At 48.2% G+C, this 22,646-nt stretch overlaps 1 protein-coding gene across 1 annotated transcript in view; it reads left to right on the top strand.

Annotated features, from left to right (window-relative positions):
- The first annotated feature begins 387 nt into the window (after nucleotides 1-387).
- Nucleotides 388-22,646, top strand: part of LOC142218668 (mitogen-activated protein kinase 12-like) — a 35,419-nt gene continuing 13,160 nt past the window's right edge. Inside the window, exons 1-5 of the mRNA XM_075287537.1 lie at nucleotides 388-545; nucleotides 3,320-3,449; nucleotides 4,946-5,004; nucleotides 5,767-5,878; nucleotides 14,061-14,090. Of these exons, the coding sequence (XP_075143638.1) occupies nucleotides 427-545; nucleotides 3,320-3,449; nucleotides 4,946-5,004; nucleotides 5,767-5,878; nucleotides 14,061-14,090 (450 nt within the window). The 5' untranslated portion in view covers nucleotides 388-426. The remainder of the gene's footprint in view (nucleotides 546-3,319; nucleotides 3,450-4,945; nucleotides 5,005-5,766; nucleotides 5,879-14,060; nucleotides 14,091-22,646) is intronic.

Below are 22,646 nucleotides of genomic sequence, written 5' to 3'. Positions count from 1 at the left end.
ATCATCTTTGCCATTCAGGACCTTAGGAAAGCTGGGTTACAATCTAAAATATTAGAAATGATGGTGGCGACTTGTTATATGAGAAGAAATGGCTACTCTCATTCTATTGTACAGGTCAGTAAACTATTCTGCTCACCCAGCTTTCCCAGATTCAGATGAAGCTTATAAATAACATTTCGACAACAGACAGAGGAGGACCGGGATTATTTTAATCTGACCCCACGGTAAGGTTGGTCGTCCTAACCGCGCCAGGCAGCGACACGTGAGGACACGTCCCATAATCTCCTGGAATCCTCATCGTAGTGAATTCCTACATGACCCTTCATTTATAGACCGAGGAAGTCGTGTGTTTACACACCTGGAGGAGGGGCCGCACCTGAGGGAAGGAAAACCTCACCGGCCAAACATCTGCTCACCGGAGACACCATGGACGCTGCGCCAAGGAAAGGCTTCTGCTACCAGGAGATCAATAAGACCATATGGGAGGTCCCCGAGCGATACAAGGAGCTGAGGGCAGTGGGTACCGGGGCGTATGGAACAGTCTGGTGAGTTCTGCACATAAACTGCCTGCTACGTAATATCTAAGGACTTATCTGCAACCGGAGACGTCTCTCCTGGCTCCAGAATGTGATGAACATTTACAGAGAGGCCTGCAAAATACAAATACATTAGATACGGGACAAAAATATACAAGATATCTAAAGGGTAAACTGTCATACATATATAGATAGATACAGTCTGTTCCCTATATGATGCATGGATGAGTGTCAGTCTTCACTGCAGCTGTGGAATTAGATTCGTAGGTTAGGAGCCATAGGCTCCTCAATAATATAGCAGCGATACAATGTATACATATGAAAAACCAATTGTATTGTAACATATATGAAGCAGAGGTTCACGTTCATGTGAAACATTTAAAGCGGCCCTTACATATCATGTGCTATCTATGATCCTGGCGTCTTCTAATGTTATAGAGACCCGCGGGCCCCTGAGGCTCGAGGGCCCGGCAGTGATGACTATCTTACTGTTACACCCCTGGGAAATTCTTAAATGGTAAAGCCCACATTCCAGGTCGTGCTGGGACTTGTAGTCCCTTAAACCAGAGAACGGCTGATGCACTGAAAACACTCTTTAAGAGTCCTGGCTGTTCTGAAACGGTCGCAACTGGCCCAAAGTTTGTGAAATTATCCCAAGAAATGAAGCAAGTGCCAAAGAAGTGTCCGGGCTATGAAAACCTCACCCAAAACTGGAGGTTCTTGTGCAATTTTGGTGCGGTCCGGAACGTTGGACTTAAAAGGAATAGGTCGTCATTTTTATTTTAAATTATTTATTAAACTCAGTGAAATTTAGGACATTTTTCTAATCTGTTTTTATTTTATGGCCATACATTTTTAAAATTCTATTTTCTGTACATGATTATGGGGGCGGCCATGTCGCCTTCTCCTCCTTCTTCTGTTAGCTGCATTTAGGGGTCTGCTTTACAGTCGGGGTGTATTCGAAAATTTTCTGGACATGCTCTGTGCAGGGAGAGGGAAGAGATTAGCTGTGACATCATCTATCGTGAGTAGTGATGTAATGATGGATCAGTAGTGTTCTCTATAGAGGTGTTATCTTCTATTGTAATAATGTCTGTGATGTAAATGAGGTGATTGCTGCAAAGAAAACCCCTAGGATTGGTAAGTGTCAGTCTATTAATAGGTTTAGTAGCTAGAGTGAAAATTGTAATAAATAAATAAATAAATATATATTCTTTAAAAAATACATGTTTAACATAAAAACTTTTAAAAAATATCTAATTTTTTGTGACAAATTCCGTATAAATGGCCCGATTTTGGTAACCATGTCATGAGTATGCTTGCCATACGGTATATACTAGCTTGCCATACGGTATATACTAGCGGCCTTTCCATAACATGATGTGAACAGAACCTAATCTACCACCATATGCCGAGACCCCAATATACCACTAGGGTTAAATGCCCACACGCAGGTTAGTTACACCCCATGCCTATGCCCCATAGGAAGGACCTCCGAATATCCGTCCCTGGTAGTGTTCTATGTCATATCATTAACCCTTGCCACCCCCCACCCGATAGAAGAGAGGACATTAGCATTCCCTCCATCGTGTTGCCCAATTACCCGGAGCAAGCAGCTGGCAAATCAGGTATTTAGGGAGATAAATACATTGGGAATTATTAGGAGTCGGGGTAATGAGCTGAGCAGTGATGACTGCTCGCCGTACCGTGACAATAACATTATGCGAATTGGGTTTTGATGCAAATACAATGGCCGCTCGTCCTCATATGTAACCTGCTTAGTAAGGCGGGGGAGGGAGATTTGTCCAGCCCATTAACCACAGCCTGAAAGGTCCTATAGCGGCGTCTGTCCTTAATTAGGCCTTAATTACTAACACATTACACCAAAAAATTACATCATCTTTTTTTTTTTTTTTTTTAATAGTAAATTTCCTAAAAATTTGCCAATAGGTGGCGCTGTGTCTATGCTTAAAGCTGGTTGTAGGTGCAGTGATGATTAGAATATGACCGATCATCATGACAATCATAATGTCTGTGATATTAAGGGGTTGTCAGGACCGAAATGTTGGGTCTACTCAGAAACAGCGCCACTCTAGTCCAGAGGCAGTGATTGGTATTGCAGTAAGTGGGTCTGAACTGTAACATTGACACGAGTGGCACTGTCATTTATTCTAATCTGGGTTTTTCTAATCTGGGTTTATTTTTTTATTTTCTGTCCATGATTATGGGGCGGCCATCTTGTCCGAGTTTTCCTCTGCTCTATTAACAGCATTTAGTGACCTGCTTTACAGCATGGTCATGGCCATAGGCAGTAATAGTCAGGAGCCGATGTATGGGAGAGCATGCTCAGTGCAGGGAGGGGGAGGAGATTGGCTGTGGCGTCATCTATCCTCAATATTGATGTAATAATGGCGCAGTGGTGTTATCTATAGAGGTGTTATCTTCAATTGTAATCCTGTCTTGTATGTGATGTAAATGAGGTGACTGCTGCAAGAAGGGTCTCCATCGATCAGCTGTCATCTGCAGGGAAACTTGGCAACAGGTATTCAGTTCCCTACAGCGCCACCACAGGAGAAATGAAGTATTACAGTGTTCCTATTAAGGCTGCAAAAGAGTCATAGCGTATATATATATATATATATATATATATATATATATATATACACCAATTTAATATATAATAGCAATGCTCCTATATATTGGAGGGAAAGTGATCGGGTAATAACCTTCAGGGCCGCTGAGAATCCGATATCCAAACCCTGACGTGATTTATCTTTCTGTAGCTCAGCCAAGGATACATTGACCGGGGAACGTGTTGCCATAAAGAAATTACTCCGTCCATTCCAGTCCTTGGTACACGCCAAAAGAGCCTATCGGGAGCTGCGCCTGCTGAAGCACATGAACCATGAGAATGTAAGTACAGAGACGCCGGGATTGGCAGGAGACTGACCTGGGCACAGATTAGCCGCTCCATGCCAGGCTTTGCAATGTATAAGCTGCAACACAATAACTGCAGTGCGGAATAAGTGGGATCCAAAATTTTGTGGCGACTAATTCTCTAATATACGAGAGCTCTGTGTTTAGGATACGCAGCCCTAAATCTCCTGTATTACAGCACAGGCTCTTATTATATACACCTTATACGCCTGCCTTGCTTAATATGAACTACATTTCCCAACATGCGGAGTCTCCTCACATCATCACACTGCTCTGGGCAGCAAATGATAGAGCAATGTGATGTAGATTCAGGTTGTCTCCATCACCTCCTGTTGTTGATAGGTTTCTCTCTGTTAGTTCTTTCAAGCAGGAGGCCAGGAAACTAGTATAAAGCTGAATCATAAAAGATACACAGGATATTCTGCACACAGCACTCACAGCTAGTTTAGACAGTCAGTCAGAATTAGATTCAATATCACTGCTGTCCTGCTACTTTAGATAGGACAAAAATGAGAGCACTGTATACATGTAGAGTGAATCTGTAAGGAGGAGTGGTGTATATGAGATGCGAAGGAGGATCCAATAGATACTAATACTTGTCTGAATGAACAGCTGATCGGTGGGGGTTCTGGGTGTTGGGCCGCCACCGACCTGATATTGAAAATATATTGGAAAAACCATTTAATTGTGGTCGTCTAGAGTTCTTAGGCGCTTACTACATACAATGAGTATATCAAAGTACTCCCCCTAGTGGTGGCTTGAATCATTTAAAGGGATATTACCGTTACATAAAGTGATAGCGTATTACTAGGGTACGGCTTTATCGGTTGGGGGCCATCTGACCTCTGGGTCCCCTCCGATCCTGAAATAAAAGGGTCAAAGCAAACACTATGGGTGGTCTTTAGGACAAGACATCTTTGTAGCTAGAAATCCCTTCTGATCAGCTAAGTGCGGGAATACGGCCGTGAGATCATGTAAGGATAAGGAGACTGAGCTTCACCTCGAAGAACCTAAAAAGTTACATTACAAAGTTCCTTGCCTATTACACTGAAAGCTCTCAGTATAATGTAGGAAGCCATAGGATCTCTGCCCGCTCCCGCACACTCAGGATATGTGACAACAGCCAATTTGGTCCATTATTATCCCCCATCCATATCCGAGAGGTTCCACTTGATACTCCATATACATTAGAGCGCTGCAGAGTGTGTATAATGTGATAGCGCCGGCAATAAATACGGATCGGAGAATTATCAGTTTTTCTGAATAAATTATTAGATGGAGAGCGTCCCGGCCAAATAATACAAGTTATTAAAGGGACACTCCGGGTAAAACGTATGGGCTGAAGGGGCGGGGGTCACATGTCATCATCACTACCATCATCCTCTTCCCCACCTGAAATGGCTGATAACAGGGAACAACAGCACAGTAAAAGTAGGAGAGGATTTATTGCCAAGTCCATCTTCTCTTTACAGGTGATTTCCCTCCTCAACGTCTTCAGTCCTGACGAGTCGATGGCATCATTTCAGACTTTGTAAGTGGACAGGGTAGTCATAATCTAGGCAACACTATAAGACACTGTTCACATGTTGTGGTCATATTGCATTTCTTTGATACTGAGCTCCAAATCTCATCCATAGCCATTGAATTAAAATGTAATAATTCTGTCTTCCTACAGCCGCCACTAGAGGGAGCTCAGGAGCTTACTGCAGACTGTTTATACATTGAACTCTATGACATATTAGCATGCAGTAATCTACTGAGCTCCCCCTAGTGGTGCCTGCAAGCAGTCAGAATATCTACAGTATATAAGGGATTTGGAGCTTTGTATCAGTAAATGTCGCAATCTGGAAATGAGCTAACAAATTTAGTCTACAAAAGTTTCTTGCACATCTATAGACTACAGGGCGGTGACTTAATGAGGACATGTCACCGAAAACCCCAGTGACATCCCTCATTGTGCAGTCACCCATTTCCAAATCTATTCCGCTATTCCAAAGTTATAAGCCCTGATGCAAATTAGGGTCTACTAGCCAAGTGGGTGGTAACCTAGTGGTTTGCTATGCAGTATTACTGCCTACTTGGCTACTTCACCCTAATGTACATCAACAATGACAGGGCTTATATCTTCGGAATAACTGAACAGATCTGGAAAAACAAAACACCAAAATGCTCAGGGTGACGGCGCCGAACAGATGTGTTATGTCACTGGGCTATAAAAATGTGAAAATTCAGATATTGTGTAAATTCTATAAGTCACCGGTTGTATATTATATGTTGCTATTACTGTATCCAGTTACCTAGTAATGCCGTTCATTCATTTGGATTTGGCGCGGGTCATGAAGCTGCAGAAACTAAACCACAGCATGATAGTCTACCTTCTGTATCAGATCCTGCGAGGCCTCCAGGTAGGTAGTAATACCTTGATCTATAGCAGTACTGTCCCTTCTTCTTCCTTGACCTTCCTGTGGTTATAGTATAAGTCATAAGAACACTGCTTTGGCATCCGATTTCAGCGGGTCCAGCCAACCATGATGTCCAGGGAACGAAGGATGGGGCGTGTTGGACTTCACATGGCCGATCCTGTAGATACAGTGGGGCAAAAAAGTATTTAGTCAGTCACCAATAGTGCAAGTTCCACCACTTAAAAAGATGAGAGGCGTCTGTAATTTACATCATAGGTAGACCTCAACTATGAGAGACAAAATGAGAAAACAAATCCAGAAAATCACATTGTCTGATTTTGTAAGAATTTATTTGCAAATTATGGTGGAAAATAAGTATTTGGTCAGTAACAAAATTTCATCTCAATACTTTGTTTTATATCCTTTGTTGGCAATGACAGAGGTGAAACGTTTTCTGTAAGTCTTCACAAGGTTGGCACACACTGTTGTTGGTATGTTGGCCCATTCCTCCATGCAGATCTCCTCTAGAGCAGTGATGTTTTGGGGCTGTCGCTTGGCATCACGGACTTTCAACTCCCTCCAAAGGTTTTCTATAGGGATGAGATCTGGAGACTGGCTAGGCCACTCCAGGACCTTGAAATGCTTCTTACAAAGCCACTCCTTCGTTGCCCTGGCGGTGTGCTTTGGATCATTGTCATGTTGAAAGACCCAGCCACGTTTCATCTTCAATGCCCTTGCTGATGGAAGGAGGTTTGCACTCAAAATCTCACGATACATGGCCCCATTCATTCTTTCATGTACCTGGATCAGTCGTCCTGGCCCCTTTGCAGAGAAACAGCCCCAAAGCATGATGTTTCCACCCCCATGCTTTACAGTAGGGATGGTGTTTGATGGATGCAACTCAGTATTCTTTTTCCTCCAAACATGAAAAGTTGTGTTTCTACCAAACAGTTCCAGTTTGGTTTCATCAGACCATAGGACATTCTCCCAATACTCTTCTGGATCATCCAAATGCTCTCTAGCAAACTTCAGACGGGCCCGGACATGTACTGGCTTAAGCAGTGGGACACGTCTGGCACTGCAGGATCTGAGTCCCTGGCGGCGTAGTGTGTTACTGATGGTAGGCTTTGTTACATTGGTCCCAGCTCTCTGCAGTTCATTCACTAGGTCCCCCCGCGTGGTTCAGGGATTTTTGCTCACCTTTCTTGTGATCATTTTGACCCCACGGGGTGAGATTTTGCGTGGAGCCCCAGATCGAGGGAGATTATCAGTGGTCTTGTATGTCTTCCATTTTCTAATTATTGCTCCCACAGTTGATTTCTTCAATCCAAGCTGGTTGCCTATTGCAGATTCAGTCTTCCCAGCCTGGTGCAGGGCTACAATTTTGTTTCTGGTGTCCTTTGACAGCTCTTTGGTCTTCACCATAGTGGAGTTTGGAGTCTGACTGTTTGAGGGTGTGCACAGGTGTCTTTTTATACTGATAACAAGTTTAAACAGGTGCCATTACTACAGGTAATGAGTGGAGGAAAGAGGAGACTCTTAAAGAAGAAGTTACAGGTCTGTGAGAGACAGAAATCTTGATTGTTTGTAGGTGACCAAATACTTATTTTCCACCATAATTTGCAAATAAATTCTTACAAAATCAGACAATGTGATTTTCTGGATTTGTTTTCTCATTTTGTCTCTCATAGTTGAGGTCTACCTATGATGTAAATTACAGACGCCTCTCATCTTTTTAAGTTGTGGAACTTGCACTATTGGTGACTGACTAAATACTTTTTTGCCCCACTGTACGTCTGGTATCTCTTCATCCTACTCAGGACACATGCACACTCAGCCAAGTCCTGTTCCTGGACATCAGATGAATCCCAAATATGTTCTCCCCTCAACCTAGTGACCTGACAAAAACATGGAATCATAATATTACATCCCAAATCCCTACTGTATATCATTTGGGATTTAGACTGACTGTCCCTTTAAGTGTGACACATGGCCGGCCACCCCACCTCGCCCATTTATGTGAAACGTTTTATGGTTTCTTTTCAGCCGTACTTTGATACCAGACGTGTGTTCAGCCTGTAACGTTCTGGGGCGCGCTCGGCTGGACGTCTCGCAGAAAAGCGTATTCGGTTTAATTATACAGCTGTTCAGCGCGTTCCTTTACAGCCGGGGTTTCTTGTGGGAAAAGAACAACCTAGATATTGTCAGGGGAGAATGGAGGACAAGTTACCAAAATACCCTGGGACTAGGGGAGTGACATGGAATGTCCCAGGACCCCATGTGACTTCCCAGGCGGCCTGGCTTGGATACGTCCCTTGTCTACCATTGCATCTTATCAGCGGCCCTAGACAAATAAATAGCGTCCCCGTCCTGACACTCTCCAGCAATGAGTCACTCCAGTCTCGCTAGTGCAAAATAAACTCGGCGCAGACGCATTTCAAATATTTACATAGTCATTCGGAGATAACGCCAATTAGATCATAACTGTACCGAACCCAAGTCTGTAGCGCATTCCAATACAAAGGGTTAACGGCGCAGTATGTCTGCTTGTGGCTGGTGTTGATCAGGACAGGTCTCTTCTACCAAACCGTGACACTTGGACAGGTTGGATGTTACCTGTGCAATTTTACATCACACCCATCAGCCACGTCCCAAATTGATATTGTCGCAGCATTTACGTTACCCCGTGAAGGCTTATACACACAAGCTTAGCCTATCGATGATCCACATTGAGTAATCAAGCCCTGTTCCTGCACAGAATCCCTCGACCAGCTGCTGTTTTTGCAATGAAAGGGTGAATTCTCTCCTTTCTGACAGTGGAAGTCTGTGCATCATAAATCTTCTCTCTCCAGTGCACCAGAGGACAGGGGGAATGCATTTACGATGCACAGACAGCAATCAAAGGGAAGATTAAAGAAGTTTAACCAGCCCTAGTGTGTTGAGGGTAAGCTACGGGCCCCCCGGCTTCAGGGCCCGGTCACAGCTATGAGCACTGCAACCACTATGACGATATTGGCCAGACAGGATCCTGGATATAGTACAGTTCAACAGCAGTGTCTCAACAATCCAGTAGAATGACGGTAACCTTGTATCAACGAGAGAGAAGCAACGTCGCCGCAACGCATGCAATGCACCATGGGAAAAAATATGCAAAATAGCTCTTCTCCAGAATAGAGAAAATTGTCACTCTAGTGCCACCTATAGGTCTGATCCATAAAAGAGCCTTGAATTATGACCTACAGGGTAACTACCTATAGGTGGCACTAGAGAGATAGTTGGTTAATAGCTGCACCTATAGTGAGGAGAACAAGTCTAAAATGGGGGGGGGGTCTCTTTAAAAATAAAGTAAAGTAAGAATTCGGGCGCTTAGTCTATGGCTCGTCGCGGCTGTCAGTGGCGTGAAGAAGTACGAGGCGTCCTGATATAAAGGCTGGTCACATTTTGCATGAGGCTCCTCTCGTCCTGCAGACGCGCTCGTTTTATGATACACAATCTGATCCGCAGAAGACTTATGGCCGCCCCGCATCGATTTGTTCCCGTGCAGCACATTTATTAACGTATCTCAACAGCGAGACGGGTAAAAATCAATCACAATCAGCTCTATAATAATAAAAGAGAGCGAGTGCCGGCGGAGGACTCGGACCGAGGAGGGATGGCGCTGCCGCGGGGTCACACTGGGAGTTTATTAGCAAACATGTCAAGTCGCCCGGTTGTACCAGGAGTCACCTTATTCTGAGTGATACGGGGCGCAGGCACGGCCAAAAAAAACAACCCCCGTAACAAGCGGCAAAAAGTCTCTGTGATGGGATCTCACCTGACAACTCGGTAACCAGCCAAGATCTTACTGGCTTCTTGCATTTGGCCGAGCTGGACAGTAAAGATATCTTATGCTATGTCTGGACTGGAGCCAAGGATGTAGGTGCCACATCCTTGTAAGATGGCTATGGGTAAATGGGTATTGGGCATGGGCATAACTCAAAGCTTAAACGTTCAGTTTGACTTCGCCTGCACAACTTCTCCGTACACCCACCCGCTGTTCCTATCTTTAAATTTATACTCCCGTTTCCTTCTCTATCTTGTGCACACAAGCTTGGCATCATTACCATCCTGTCTCAGCGCCCCCTACATAGTAATTGTGCCCCCTTCCTGCACCCCTCCTTGACTATAGGCTGCTGACCAGCTGATAATTTTGCATTAAAAAGTGGTTAATGTTCTCCTTTCTGACAGTGGAAGGCTGTGCATCAAAAATCTCCTCACTCCAGTGCACCAGAGGGCAGGGGGAATACATATATGATGCACAGACTGCCCTGCCTTCTGAGCCTGGTTGCATTTGCAATCATTATAGTTACTTCCATGTCAATATATACATGCAATCTCAGATTGGCTGAGCATGTATGTGTCCTTAATGGCGGAGGCCATGCTGAAATCCACAACCTGACCACCATGCACATAAGATAGTTAGAAGGTCCAGATGAAACTGGACCATAGTCTTATGTATATGTATGGCTAACTTTCAAGAAGTCTTGGTTGGTCTATTAGGTGACAATAACTTATCATTGATATCAAACTTGGGGTCAAGGAAGTGGGGCAGCCAAATATGAAGCCTGCCCTATACTGGAAGGGGGCGCTCTTGTGTATACACCACTGTAAGGAGCAGCTGTATCCAGTAGCCGCGTCTTATGGCTTCCTGCACTTATTCTTACAGTAGGAGGCACATTCCTTACTAAGATTTATTATTCTAGGGAGTAAACAGTGAAGACTGCGGAAATATCTGTCCTGCCGGTACATGTAGCGCAGCCGCCTCCCCCGTAATAAATGGCTGCATCACATGGGAGTGAAGGAATGTACAATCTGATGTAGACATATCAGCAAAGATCATATATACCTGATATGGCCGCTCAATCCTAGGGGTTGGTGTTATAGAGGGATATGAGGGGCACTGTGGGTGGCACTGTTATGGGGCTCTATGGCTGGCACTGTTATGGGGGCGCTTCGGCTGGCACTGTTATGGGGGCGCTTCGGCTGGCACTGTTATCGGGCTCTATGGCTGGCACTGTTATGGGGCTCTATGCTTCTATGACTGGCACTGTTATGGGGGCTCTATGGCTGGCACTGTTATGGAGGCTCTATGGCTGGCACTGTTATGGGGCTCTATGGCCGGCACTGTTATGGGGCTCTATGGCTGGCACTGTTATGGGGCTCTATGGCTGGCACTGATATGGGGGCTCTATGGCTGGAACTGTTATGGGGGCTCTATGGCTGGCACTATTATGGGGGCTCTATGGCTGGCACTGTTATGGGGCTCTATGGCTGGCACTGTTATGGGGGCTCTATGTTTCTATGGCTGGCACTGTTATGGGGGCGCTTCGGCTGGCACTGTTATGGGGCTCTATGACTGGCTCTGTTATGGGGGCTCTATGGTTCTATGACTGGCACTGTTATGGGGGCTCTATGGTTCTATGACTGGCACTGTTATGGGGCTCTATGGCTGGCACTGTTATGGGGGCTCTATGTTTCTATGGCTGGCACTGTTATGGGGGCGCTTCGGCTGGCACTGTTATGGGGCTCTATGACTGGAACTGTTATGGGGCTCTATGACTGGCACTGTTATGGGGGCTCTATGGTTCTATGACTGGCACTGTTATGGGGCTCTATGGCTGGCACTGTTATGGGGCTCTATACTTATATGGCTGGCACTGTTATGGGGGCTCTATACTTCTATGGCTGGCACTGTTATGGGGGCTCTATACTTCTATGGCTGGCACTGTTATGGGGCTCTATGGCTGACACTGTTATGGGGCTCTATGGCTGGCACTGTTATGGGGGCTCTATGTTTCTCTGGCTGGCACTGTTATGGGGGCGCTTCGGCTGGCACTGTTATGGGGGCTCTATGGTTCTATGACTGGCACTGTTATGGGGCTCTATGGCTGGCACTGTTATGGGGCTCTATACTTCTATGGCTGGCACTGTTATGGGGGCTCTATACTTCTATGGCTGGCACTGTTATGGGGCTCTATGGCTGGCACTGTTATGGGGGCTCTATACTTCTATGGCTGGCACTGTTATGGGGGCTCTATACTTCTATGGCTGGCACTGTTATGGGGGCTCTATACTTCTATGGCTGGCACTGTTATGGGGGCTCTATACTTCTATGACTGGCACTGTTATGGGGCTCTATGGCTGGCACTGTTATGGGGCTCTATGGCTGACACTGTTATGGGGCTCTATGGCTGGCACTGTTATGGGGGCTCTATGTTTCTATGGCTGGCACTGTTATGGGGGCGCTTCGGCTGGCACTGTTATGGGGCTCTATACTTCTATGGCTGGCACTGTTATGGGGGCTCTATACTTCTATGGCTGGCACTGTTATGGGGCTCTATGGCTGGCACTGTTATGGGGGCTCTATACTTCTATGGCTGGCACTGTTATGGGGGCTCTATACTTCTATGGCTGGCACTGTTATGGGGGCTCTATACTTCTATGGCTGGCACTGTTATGGGGGCTCTATACTTCTATGACTGGCACTGTTATGGGGCTCTATGGCTGACACTGTTATGGGGGCTCTATACTTCTATGGCTGGCACTGTTATGGGGGCTCTATACTTCTATGGCTGGCACTGTTATGGGGGCTCTATACTTCTATGGCTGGCACTGTTATGGGGGCTCTATACTTCTATGGCTGGCACTGTTATGGGGGCTCTATACTTCTATGACTGGCACTGTTATGGGGCTCTATGGCTGGCACTGTTATGGGGCTCTATGGCTGACACTGTTATGGGGCTCTATGGCTGGCACTGTTATGGGGGCTCTATGTTTCTCTGGCTGGCACTGTTATGGGGGCGCTTCGGCTGGCACTGTTATGGGGGCTCTATGGTTCTATGACTGGCACTGTTATGGGGCTCTATGGCTGGCACTGTTATGGGGCTCTATACTTCTATGGCTGGCACTGTTATGGGGGCTCTATACTTCTATGGCTGGCACTGTTATGGGGCTCTATGGCTGGCACTGTTATGGGGGCTCTATACTTCTATGGCTGGCACTGTTATGGGGGCTCTATACTTCTATGGCTGGCACTGTTATGGGGGCTCTATACTTCTATGGCTGGCACTGTTATGGGGGCTCTATACTTCTATGACTGGCACTGTTATGGGGCTCTATGGCTGGCACTGTTATGGGGCTCTATGGCTGACACTGTTATGGGGCTCTATGGCTGGCACTGTTATGGGGGCTCTATGTTTCTATGGCTGGCACTGTTATGGGGGCGCTTCGGCTGGCACTGTTATGGGGCTCTATACTTCTATGGCTGGCACTGTTATGGGGGCTCTATACTTCTATGGCTGGCACTGTTATGGGGCTCTATGGCTGGCACTGTTATGGGGGCTCTATACTTCTATGGCTGGCACTGTTATGGGGGCTCTATACTTCTATGGCTGGCACTGTTATGGGGGCTCTATACTTCTATGGCTGGCACTGTTATGGGGGCTCTATACTTCTATGACTGGCACTGTTATGGGGCTCTATGGCTGACACTGTTATGGGGGCTCTATACTTCTATGGCTGGCACTGTTATGGGGGCTCTATACTTCTATGGCTGGCACTGTTATGGGGGCTCTATACTTCTATGGCTGGCACTGTTATGGGGGCTCTATACTTCTATGGCTGGCACTGTTATGGGGGCTCTATACTTCTATGGCTGGCACTGTTATGGGGGCTCTATACTTCTATGACTGGCACTGTTATGGGGCTCTATGGCTGGCACTGTTATGGGGGCTCTATACTTCTATGGCTGGCACTGTTATAGAGCAATGTGGCTGGTGTTTTTATAGGGCGTAGTGACTGGCATTGTTATGGGACATTGTGACATTACTGGACACTCTCCAAAAACTAGATGAGTAATATTTTTGTAATTAAAGAGCGGGGGTCACACTGACCCTACTGACAGTCACAGTGACCACAATATGTTCCCTTCCTGTAGATGACTCCTGGACATTCTAGGAGCGCGGGCACATATAACATTTAAAGGGCATGTCCATGATGAAATTCCTCTTTGTCCTTGGGCTGTGACTACTACAATACCAGATGCGCCCTACAGACACAGGTGGCGCTGTCTCTCATCTTAAACATGTTCTGTACATTGATGAAGCAGCAGATACTTAACAATGCATTCTCCTTCTTCCCCCTCCAGTACATTCATTCTGCTGGCGTCGTTCACAGGGTAAGTGCGCATTAATGTCAAATCAATACCTGCCCGACACTTACAAGGACCCAGGCCAATAATGCAATATTAAAGAGCCTCCCAGAATTAAAGGGATTGTTTGGAGCAAGATGTGACCCATCTTAAGAGGCCGAACTTCAATGAAGAATTTGTAAAAGGCCCTCACCTACATGTGCCATATATAATACTGATGCAGCTGAGGGTCCGTGAGCATACTAGGGCACAGCCCCCCTATAGTTACACTAACTCGGCCCCCCTATAGTTACCCTTCTTCTAACTCTGCCCCCCTATAGTTACACTCCTCCTAACTCTGCACCTCTATAGTTACCCTTCTGCTTCCTCTGCAACCCTATAGCTACGTCTTGCTACCTTTGCTTCCCTATAGTTACCTCCTGCTTCCTCTGCACCCCTATAGTTACCTCCTGCTTCCTCTGCACCCCTATAGTTACCTCCTGCTTCCTCTGCACCCCTATAGTTACCTCCTGCTTCCTCTGCACCCCTATAGTTACCTCCTGCTTCCTCTGCACCCCTATAGTTACCTCCTGCTTCCTCTGCACCCCTATAGTTACCTCCTGCTTCCTCTGCACCCCTATAGTTACCTCCTGCTTCCTCTGCACCCCTATAGTTATCTCCTGCTTCCTCTGCACCCCTATAGTTACCTCCTGCTTCCTCTGCACCCCTATAGTTACCTCCTGCTTCCTCTTCCCCCTATAGTTACCTCCTGCTTCCTCTTCCCCCTATAGTTACCCCCTGCTTCCTCTTCCCCCTATAGTTACCTCCTGCTTCCTCTGCACCCCTATAGTTACCTCCTGCTTCCTCTTCCCCCTATAGTTACCCCCTGCTTCCTCTTCCCCCTATAGTTAACCCCTGCTTCCTCTTCCCCCTATAGTTACCTCCTGCTTCCTCTTCCCCCTATAGTTACCCCCTGCTTCCTCTTCCCCCTATAGTTACCTCCTGCTTCCTCTGCACCCCTATAGTTACCTCCTGCTTCCTCTTCCCCCTATAGTTACCTCCTGCTTCCTCTTCCCCCTATAGTTACCTCCTGCTTCCTCTTCCCCCTATAGTTACCTCCTGCTTCCTCTGCACCCCTATAGTTACCTCCTGCTTCCTCTTCCCCCTATAGTTACCTCCTGCTTCCTCTACTCCCCTATAGTTATCTCCTGCTTCCTCTGCACCCCTATAGTTACCCTCCTGCTTCCTCTGCACCCCTATAGTTACCTCCTGCTTCCTCTTCGCCCCTATAGTTACCTCCTGCTTCCTCTGCACCCCTATAGTTACCTCCTGCTTCCTCTGCACCCCTATAGTTACCTCCTGCTTCCTCTTCCCCCTATAGTTACCTCCTGCTTCCTCTGCACCCCTATAGTTACCCTCCTGCTTCCTCTTCCCCCTATAGTTACCTCCTGCTTCCTCTGCACCCCTATAGTTATCTCCTGCTTCCTCTGCACCCCTATAGTTACCTCCTGCTTCCTCTTCCCCCTATAGTTACCCTCCTGCTTCCTCTGCACCCCTATAGTTACCTCCTGCTTCCTCTTCCCCCTATAGTTACCTCCTGCTTCCTCTTCCCCCTATAGTTACCTCCTGCTTCCTCTGCTCCCCTATAGTTATCTCCTGCTTCCTCTGCACCCCTATAGTTACCTCCTGCTTCCTCTGCACCCCTATAGTTACCTCCTGCTTCCTCTGCACCCCTATAGTTACCCTCCTGCTTCCTCTGCACCCCTATAGTTACCTCCTGCTTCCTCTTCCCCCTATAGTTACCTCCTGCTTCCTCTTCCCCCTATAGTTACCTCCTGCTTCCTCTGCTCCCCTATAGTTATCTCCTGCTTCCTCTGCACCCCTATAGTTACCTCCTGCTTCCTCTGCACCCCTATAGTTACCTCCTGCTTCCTCTGCACCCCTATAGTTATCTCCTGCTTCCTCTGCACTCCTATAGTTATCTCCTGCTTCCTCTGCACCCCTATAGTTACCTCCTGCTTCCTCTGCACCCCTATAGTTACCTCCTGCTTCCTCTGCACCCCTATATTTATACTCCTGTTTCCTCTGCCCCCCTATAGTTACCTCCTGCTTCCTCTGCACCCCTATATTTATACTCCTGTTTCCTCTGCCCCCCTATAGTTACCTCCTGCTTCCTCTGCACCCCTATAGTTACCTCCTGCTTCCTCTTCGCCCTATAGTTACCTCCTGCTTCCTCTGCACCCCTATAGTTACCTCCTGCTTCCTCTGCGCCCCTATAGTTACCTCCTGCTTCCTCTGCACCCCTATAGTTACCTCCTGCTTCCTCTGCGCCCCTATAGTTACCCTCCTGCTTCATCTGCACCCCTATAGTTACCTCCTGCTTCCTCTGCACCCCTATAGTTACCCTCCTGCTTCCTCTGCACCCCTATAGTTACCTCCTGCTTCCTCTTCCCCCTATAGTTACCTCCTGCTTCCTCTTCCCCCTATAGTTACCCCCTGCTTCCTCTGCACCCCTATAGTTACCTCCTGCTTCCTCTTCGCCCCTATAGTTACCCTCCTGCTTCCTCTTCCCCCTATAGTTACCCTCCTGCTTCCTCTTCCCCCTATAGTTACCCCCTGCTTCCTCTTCCCCCTATAGTTACCTCCTGCTTCCTCTTCCCCCTATAGTTACCTCCTGCTTCCTCTGCTCCCCTATAGTTACCTCCTGCTTCCTCTTCCCCCTATAGTTACCTCCTGCATCCTCTGCACCCCTATAGTTACCTCCTGCTTCCTCTGCACCCCTATAGTTACCTCCTGCTTCCTCTGCACCCCTATAGTTACCTCCTGCTTCCTCTTCCCCCTATAGTTACCTCCTGCTTCCTCTACTCCCCTATAGTTATCTCCTGCTTCCTCTGCACCCCTATAGTTACCTCCTGCTTCCTCTTCGACCCTATAGTTACCTCCTGTTTCCTCTGCACCCCTATAGTTACCTCCTGCTTCCTCTGCACCCCTATAGTTACCCTCCTGCTTCCTCTGCACCCCTATAGTTATCTCCTGCTTCCTCTGCTCCCCTATAGTTATCTCCTGCATCCTCTGCACCCCTATAGTTACCTCCTGCTTCCTCTTCCCCCTATAGTTATCTCCTGCTTCCTCTGCACCCCTATAGTTACCTCCTGCTTCCTCTGCACCCCTATAGTTACCTCCTGCTTCCTCTTCCCCCTATAGTTACCTCCTGCTTCCTCTACTCCCCTATAGTTATCTCCTGCTTCCTCTGCACCCCTATAGTAACCTTCCTGCTTCCCCTGCACCCCTATAGTTACCTCCTGCTTCCTCTGCACCCCTATAGTTACCTCCTGCTTCCTCTGCACCCCTATATTTATACTCCTGTTTCCTCTGCCCCCCTATAGTTACCTCCTGCTTCCTCTGCACCCCTATAGTTACCTCCTGCTTCCTCTGCGCCCCTATAGTTACCCTCCTGCTTCCTCTGCACCCCTATAGTTACCTCCTGCTTCCTCTGCACCCCTATAGTTACCCTCCTGCTTCCTCTGCACCCCTATAGTTACCTCCTGCTTCCTCTTCCCCCTATAGTTACCTCCTGCTTCCTCTTCCCCCTATAGTTACCCCCTGCTTCCTCTGCACCCCTATAGTTACCTCCTGCTTCCTCTTCCCCCTATAGTTACCTCCTGCTTCCTCTGCACCCCTATAGTTACCCTCCTGCTTCCTCTTCCCCCTATAGTTACCCCCTGCTTCCTCTTCCCCCTATAGTTACCTCCTGCTTCCTCTTCCCCCTATAGTTAACTCCTGCTTCCTCTGCTCCCCTATAGTTACCTCCTGCTTCCTCTTCCCCCTATAGTTACCTCCTGCATCCTCTGCACCCCTATAGTTACCTCCTGCTTCCTCTGCACCCCTATAGTTACCTCCTGCTTCCTCTGCACCCCTATAGTTACCTCCTGCTTCCTCTGCACCCCTATAGTTACCTCCTGCTTCCTCTGCACCCCTATAGTTATCTCCTGCTTCCTCTGCACCCCTATAGTTACCTCCTGCTTCCTCTGCACCCCTATAGTTATCTCCTGCTTCCTCTGCACCCCTATAGTTACCTCCTGCTTCCTCTGCACCCCTATAGTTACCTCCTGCTTCCTCTTCGCCCCTATAGTTACCTCCTGCTTCCTCTGCACCCCTATAGTTACCTCCTGCTTCCTCTTCGCCCCTATAGTTACCTCCTGCTTCCTCTGCACCCCTATAGTTACCTCCTGCTTCCTCTTCGCCCCTATAGTTACCTCCTGCTTCCTCTGCACCCCTATAGTTACCTCCTGCTTCCTCTGCACCCCTATAGTTACCCTCCTGCTTCCTCTTCCCCCTATAGTTACCTCCTGCTTCCTCTGCTCCCCTATAGTTATCTCCTGCTTCCTCTGCACCCCTATAGTTACCTCCTGCTTCCTCTGCACCCCTATAGTTACCTCCTGCTTCCTCTTCCCCCTATAGTTACCTCCTGCTTCCTCTGCACCCCTATAGTTACCCTCCTGCTTCCTCTGCTCCCCTATAGTTATCTCCTGCTTCCTCTGCACCCCTATAGTTACCTCCTGCTTCCTCTGCACCCCTATAGTTACCTCCTGCTTCCTCTTCCCCCTATAGTTACCTCCTGCTTCCTCTGCACCCCTATAGTTACCCTCCTGCTTCCTCTGCTCCCCTATAGTTATCTCCTGCTTCCTCTGCACCCCTATAGTTACCCTCCTGCTTCCTCTGCACCCCTATAGTTACCTCCTGCTTCCTCTGCACCCCTATATTTATACTCCTGCTTCCTCTGCACCCCTATAGTTACCTCCTGCTTCCTCTGCACCCCTATATTTATACTCCTGTTTCCTCTGTGCCCCTATAGTTACCTCCTGCTTCCTCTGCACCCCTATAGTTACCTCCTGCTTCCTCTGCGCCCCTATAGTTACCCTCCTGCTTCCTCTGCACCCCTATAGTTACCCTCCTGCTTCCTCTGCACCCCTATATTTATACTCCTGTTTCCTCTGCACCCCTATAGTTACCCCCTGCTTCCTCTGCACCCCTATAGTTACCCTCCTGCTTCCTCTGCACCCCTATATTTATACTCCTGCTTCCTCTGCTCCCCTATAGTTACCTCCTGCTTCCTCTGCACCCCTATAGTTACCTCCTGCTTCCTCTGCACCCCTATAGTTACCTCCTGCTTCCTCTGCACCCCTATAGTTACCCTCCTGCTTCCTCTGCACCCCTATAGTTACCCTCCTGCTTCCTCTGCACCCCTATATTTATACTCCTGTTTCCTCTGCACCCCTATAGTTACCCCCTGCTTCCTCTGCACCCCTATAGTTACCCTCCTGCTTCCTCTGCACCCCTATATTTATACTCCTGTTTCCTCTGCTCCCCTATAGTTACCTCCTGCTTCCTCTGCACCCCTATAGTTACCTCCTGCTTCCTCTGCTCCCCTATAGTTATCTCCTGCTTGCTCTGAACCCCTATAGTTACCTTCCTGCTTCCTCTGCACCCCTATAGTTACCTCCTGCTTCCTCTGCACCCCTATATTTATACTCCGGTTTCCTCTGCGCCCCTATAGTTACCTCCTGCTTCCTCTGCACCCCTATAGTTACCCTCCTGCTTCCTCTGCACCCCTATAGTTACCTCCTGCTTCCTCTGCTCCCCTATAGTTATCTCCTGCTTCCTCTGCACCCCTATAGTTACCTCCTGCTTCCTCTGCACCCCTATAGTTACCTCCTGCTTCCTCTGCACCCCTATAGTTACCTCCTGCTTCCTCTGCACCCCTATAGTTACCCTCCTGCTTCCTCTGCACCCCTATAGTTACCCTCCTGCTTCCTCTGCACCCCTATATTTATACTCCTGTTTCCTCTGCGCCCCTATAGTTACAACCTGCTTCCTCTGCACCCCTATAGTTACCTCCTGCTTCCTCTGCGCCCCTATAGTTACCCTCCTGCTTCCTCTGCACCCCTATAGTTACCTCCTGCTTCCTCTGCACCCCTATAGTTACCTCCTGCTTCCTCTTCCCCCTATAGTTACCTCCTGCTTCCTCTTCCCCCTATAGTTACCCCCTGCTTCCTCTGCACCCCTATAGTTACCTCCTGCTTCCTCTGCACCCCTATAGTTACCTCCTGCTTCCTCTTCACCCCTATAGTTACCTCCTGCTTCCTCTTCCCCCTATAGTTACCTCCTGCATCCTCTGCACCCCTATAGTTACCTCCTGCTTCCTCTGCACCCCTATAGTTACCTCCTGCTTCCTCTGCACCCCTATAGTTACCTCCTGCTTCCTCTGCACCCCTATAGTTACCTCCTGCTTCCTCTGCACCCCTATAGTTACCTCCTGCATCCTCTGCACCCCTATAGTTACCTCCTGCTTCCTCTGCACCCCTATAGTTACCTCCTGCTTCCTCTGCACCCCTATAGTTACCTCCTGCTTCCTCTGCTCCCCTATAGTTATCTCCTGCTTCCTCTGCACCCCTATAGTTACCTCCTGCTTCCTCTGCACCCCTATAGTTACCTCCTGCTTCCTCTGCACCCCTATAGTTACCTCCTGCTTCCTCTGCACCCCTATATTTATACTCCTGTTTCCTCTGCGCCCCTATAGTTACCTCCTGCTTCCTCTGCACCCCTATAGTTACCTCCTGCTTCCTCTGCGCCCCTATAGTTACCCTCCTGCTTCCTCTGCACCCCTATAGTTACCCTCCTGCTTCCTCTGCACCCCTATATTTATACTCCTGTTTCCTCTGCACCCCTATAGTTACCCCCTGCTTCCTCTGCACCCCTATATTTATACTCCTGTTTCCTCTGCGCCCCTATAGTTACTCTCCTGCTTCCTCTTCCCCCTATAGTTACCCTCCTGCTTCCTCTTCCCCCTATAGTTACCTCCTGCTTCCTCTGCACCCCTATAGTTACCTCCTGCTTCCTCTGCACCCCTATAGTTACCTCCTGCTTCCTCTGCACCCCTATAGTTACCTCCTGCTTCCTCTGCTCCCCTATAGTTATCTCCTGCTTCCTCTGCACCCCTATAGTTACCTCCTGCTTCCTCTGCACCCCTATAGTTACCTCCTGCTTCCTCTGCACCCCTATAGTTACCTCCTGCTTCCTCTGCACCCCTATATTTATACTCCTGTTTCCTCTGCACCCCTATAGTTACCTCCTGCTTCCTCTGCACCCCTATAGTTACCTCCTGCTTCCTCTGCGCCCCTATAGTTACCCTCCTGCTTCCTCTGCACCCCTATAGTTACCCTCCTGCTTCCTCTGCACCCCTATATTTATACTCCTGTTTCCTCTGCACCCCTATAGTTACCCCCTGCTTCCTCTGCACCCCTATATTTATACTCCTGTTTCCTCTGCGCCCCTATAGTTACCCTCCTGCTTCCTCTTCCCCCTATAGTTACCCTCCTGCTTCCTCTTCCCCCTATAGTTACCTCCTGCTTCCTCTGCACCCCTATAGTTACCTCCTGCTTCCTCTGCTCCCCTATAGTTATCTCCTGCTTCCTCTTCCCCCCTATAGTTACCTCCTGCTTCCTCTGCACCCCTATAGTTACCCTCCTGCTTCCTCTGCGCCCCTATAGTTACCCTCCTGCTTCCTCTTCCCCCTATAGTTACCCTCCTGCTTCCTCTTCCCCCTATAGTTACCTCCTGCTTCCTCTGCACCCCTATAGTTACCTCCTGCTTCCTCTGCTCCCCTATAGTTACCTCCTGCTTCCTCTGCGCCCCTATAGTTACCCTCCTGCTTCCTCTGCACCCCTATAGTTACCTCCTGCTTCCTCTGCACCCCTATAGTTACCTCCTGCTTCCTCTCCACCCCTATATTTATACTCCTGTTTCCTCTGCGCCCCTATAGTTACCTCCTGCTTCCTCTGCACCCCTATAGTTACCTCCTGCTTCCTCTGCGCCCCTATAGTTACCCTCCTGCTTCCTCTGCACCCCTATAGTTACCCTCCTGATTCCTCTGCACCCCTATAGTTACCCTCCTGCTTCCTCTGCACCCCTATATTTATACTCCTGTTTCCTCTGCACCCCTATAGTTACCCCCTGCTTCCTCTGCACCCCTATAGTTACCCCCTGCTTCCTCTGCGCCCCTATAGTTACCTCCTGCTTCCTCTGTACCCCTATAGTTACCTCCTGCTTCCTCTGCACCCCTATAGTTACCCTCCTGCTTCCTCTGCACCCCTATAGTTACCTCCTGCTTCCTCTGCGCCCCTATAGTTACCCTCCTGCTTCCTCTGCACCCCTATAGTTACCCTCCTGCTTCCTCTGCACCCCTATATTTATACTCCTGTTTCCTCTGCACCCCTATAGTTACCCCCTGCTTCCTCTGCACCCCTATAGTTACCCTCCTGCTTCCTCTGCACCCCTATATTTATACTCCTGTTTCCTCTGCACCCCTATAGTTACCCTCCTGCTTCCTCTTCCCCCTATAGTTACCCCTTGCTTCCTCTGCTCCCCTATAGTTATCTCCTGCTTGCTCTGCACCCCTATAGTTACCTTCCTGCTTCCTCTGCACCCCTATAGTTACCCTCCTGCTTCCTCTGCACCCCTATAGTTACCTCCTGCTTCCTCTGCACCCCTATATTTATACTCCTGTTTCCTCTGCGCCCCTATAGTTACCTCCTGCTTCCTCTG

Source organism: Leptodactylus fuscus, chromosome 9 (assembly GCF_031893055.1).
Source record: "Leptodactylus fuscus isolate aLepFus1 chromosome 9, aLepFus1.hap2, whole genome shotgun sequence".
NCBI classification, from domain to species: domain Eukaryota; kingdom Metazoa; phylum Chordata; class Amphibia; order Anura; family Leptodactylidae; genus Leptodactylus; species Leptodactylus fuscus.
Note: the sequence above shows the minus strand (reverse complement) of the source record. Positions and strands in the feature narration are given on the sequence as shown.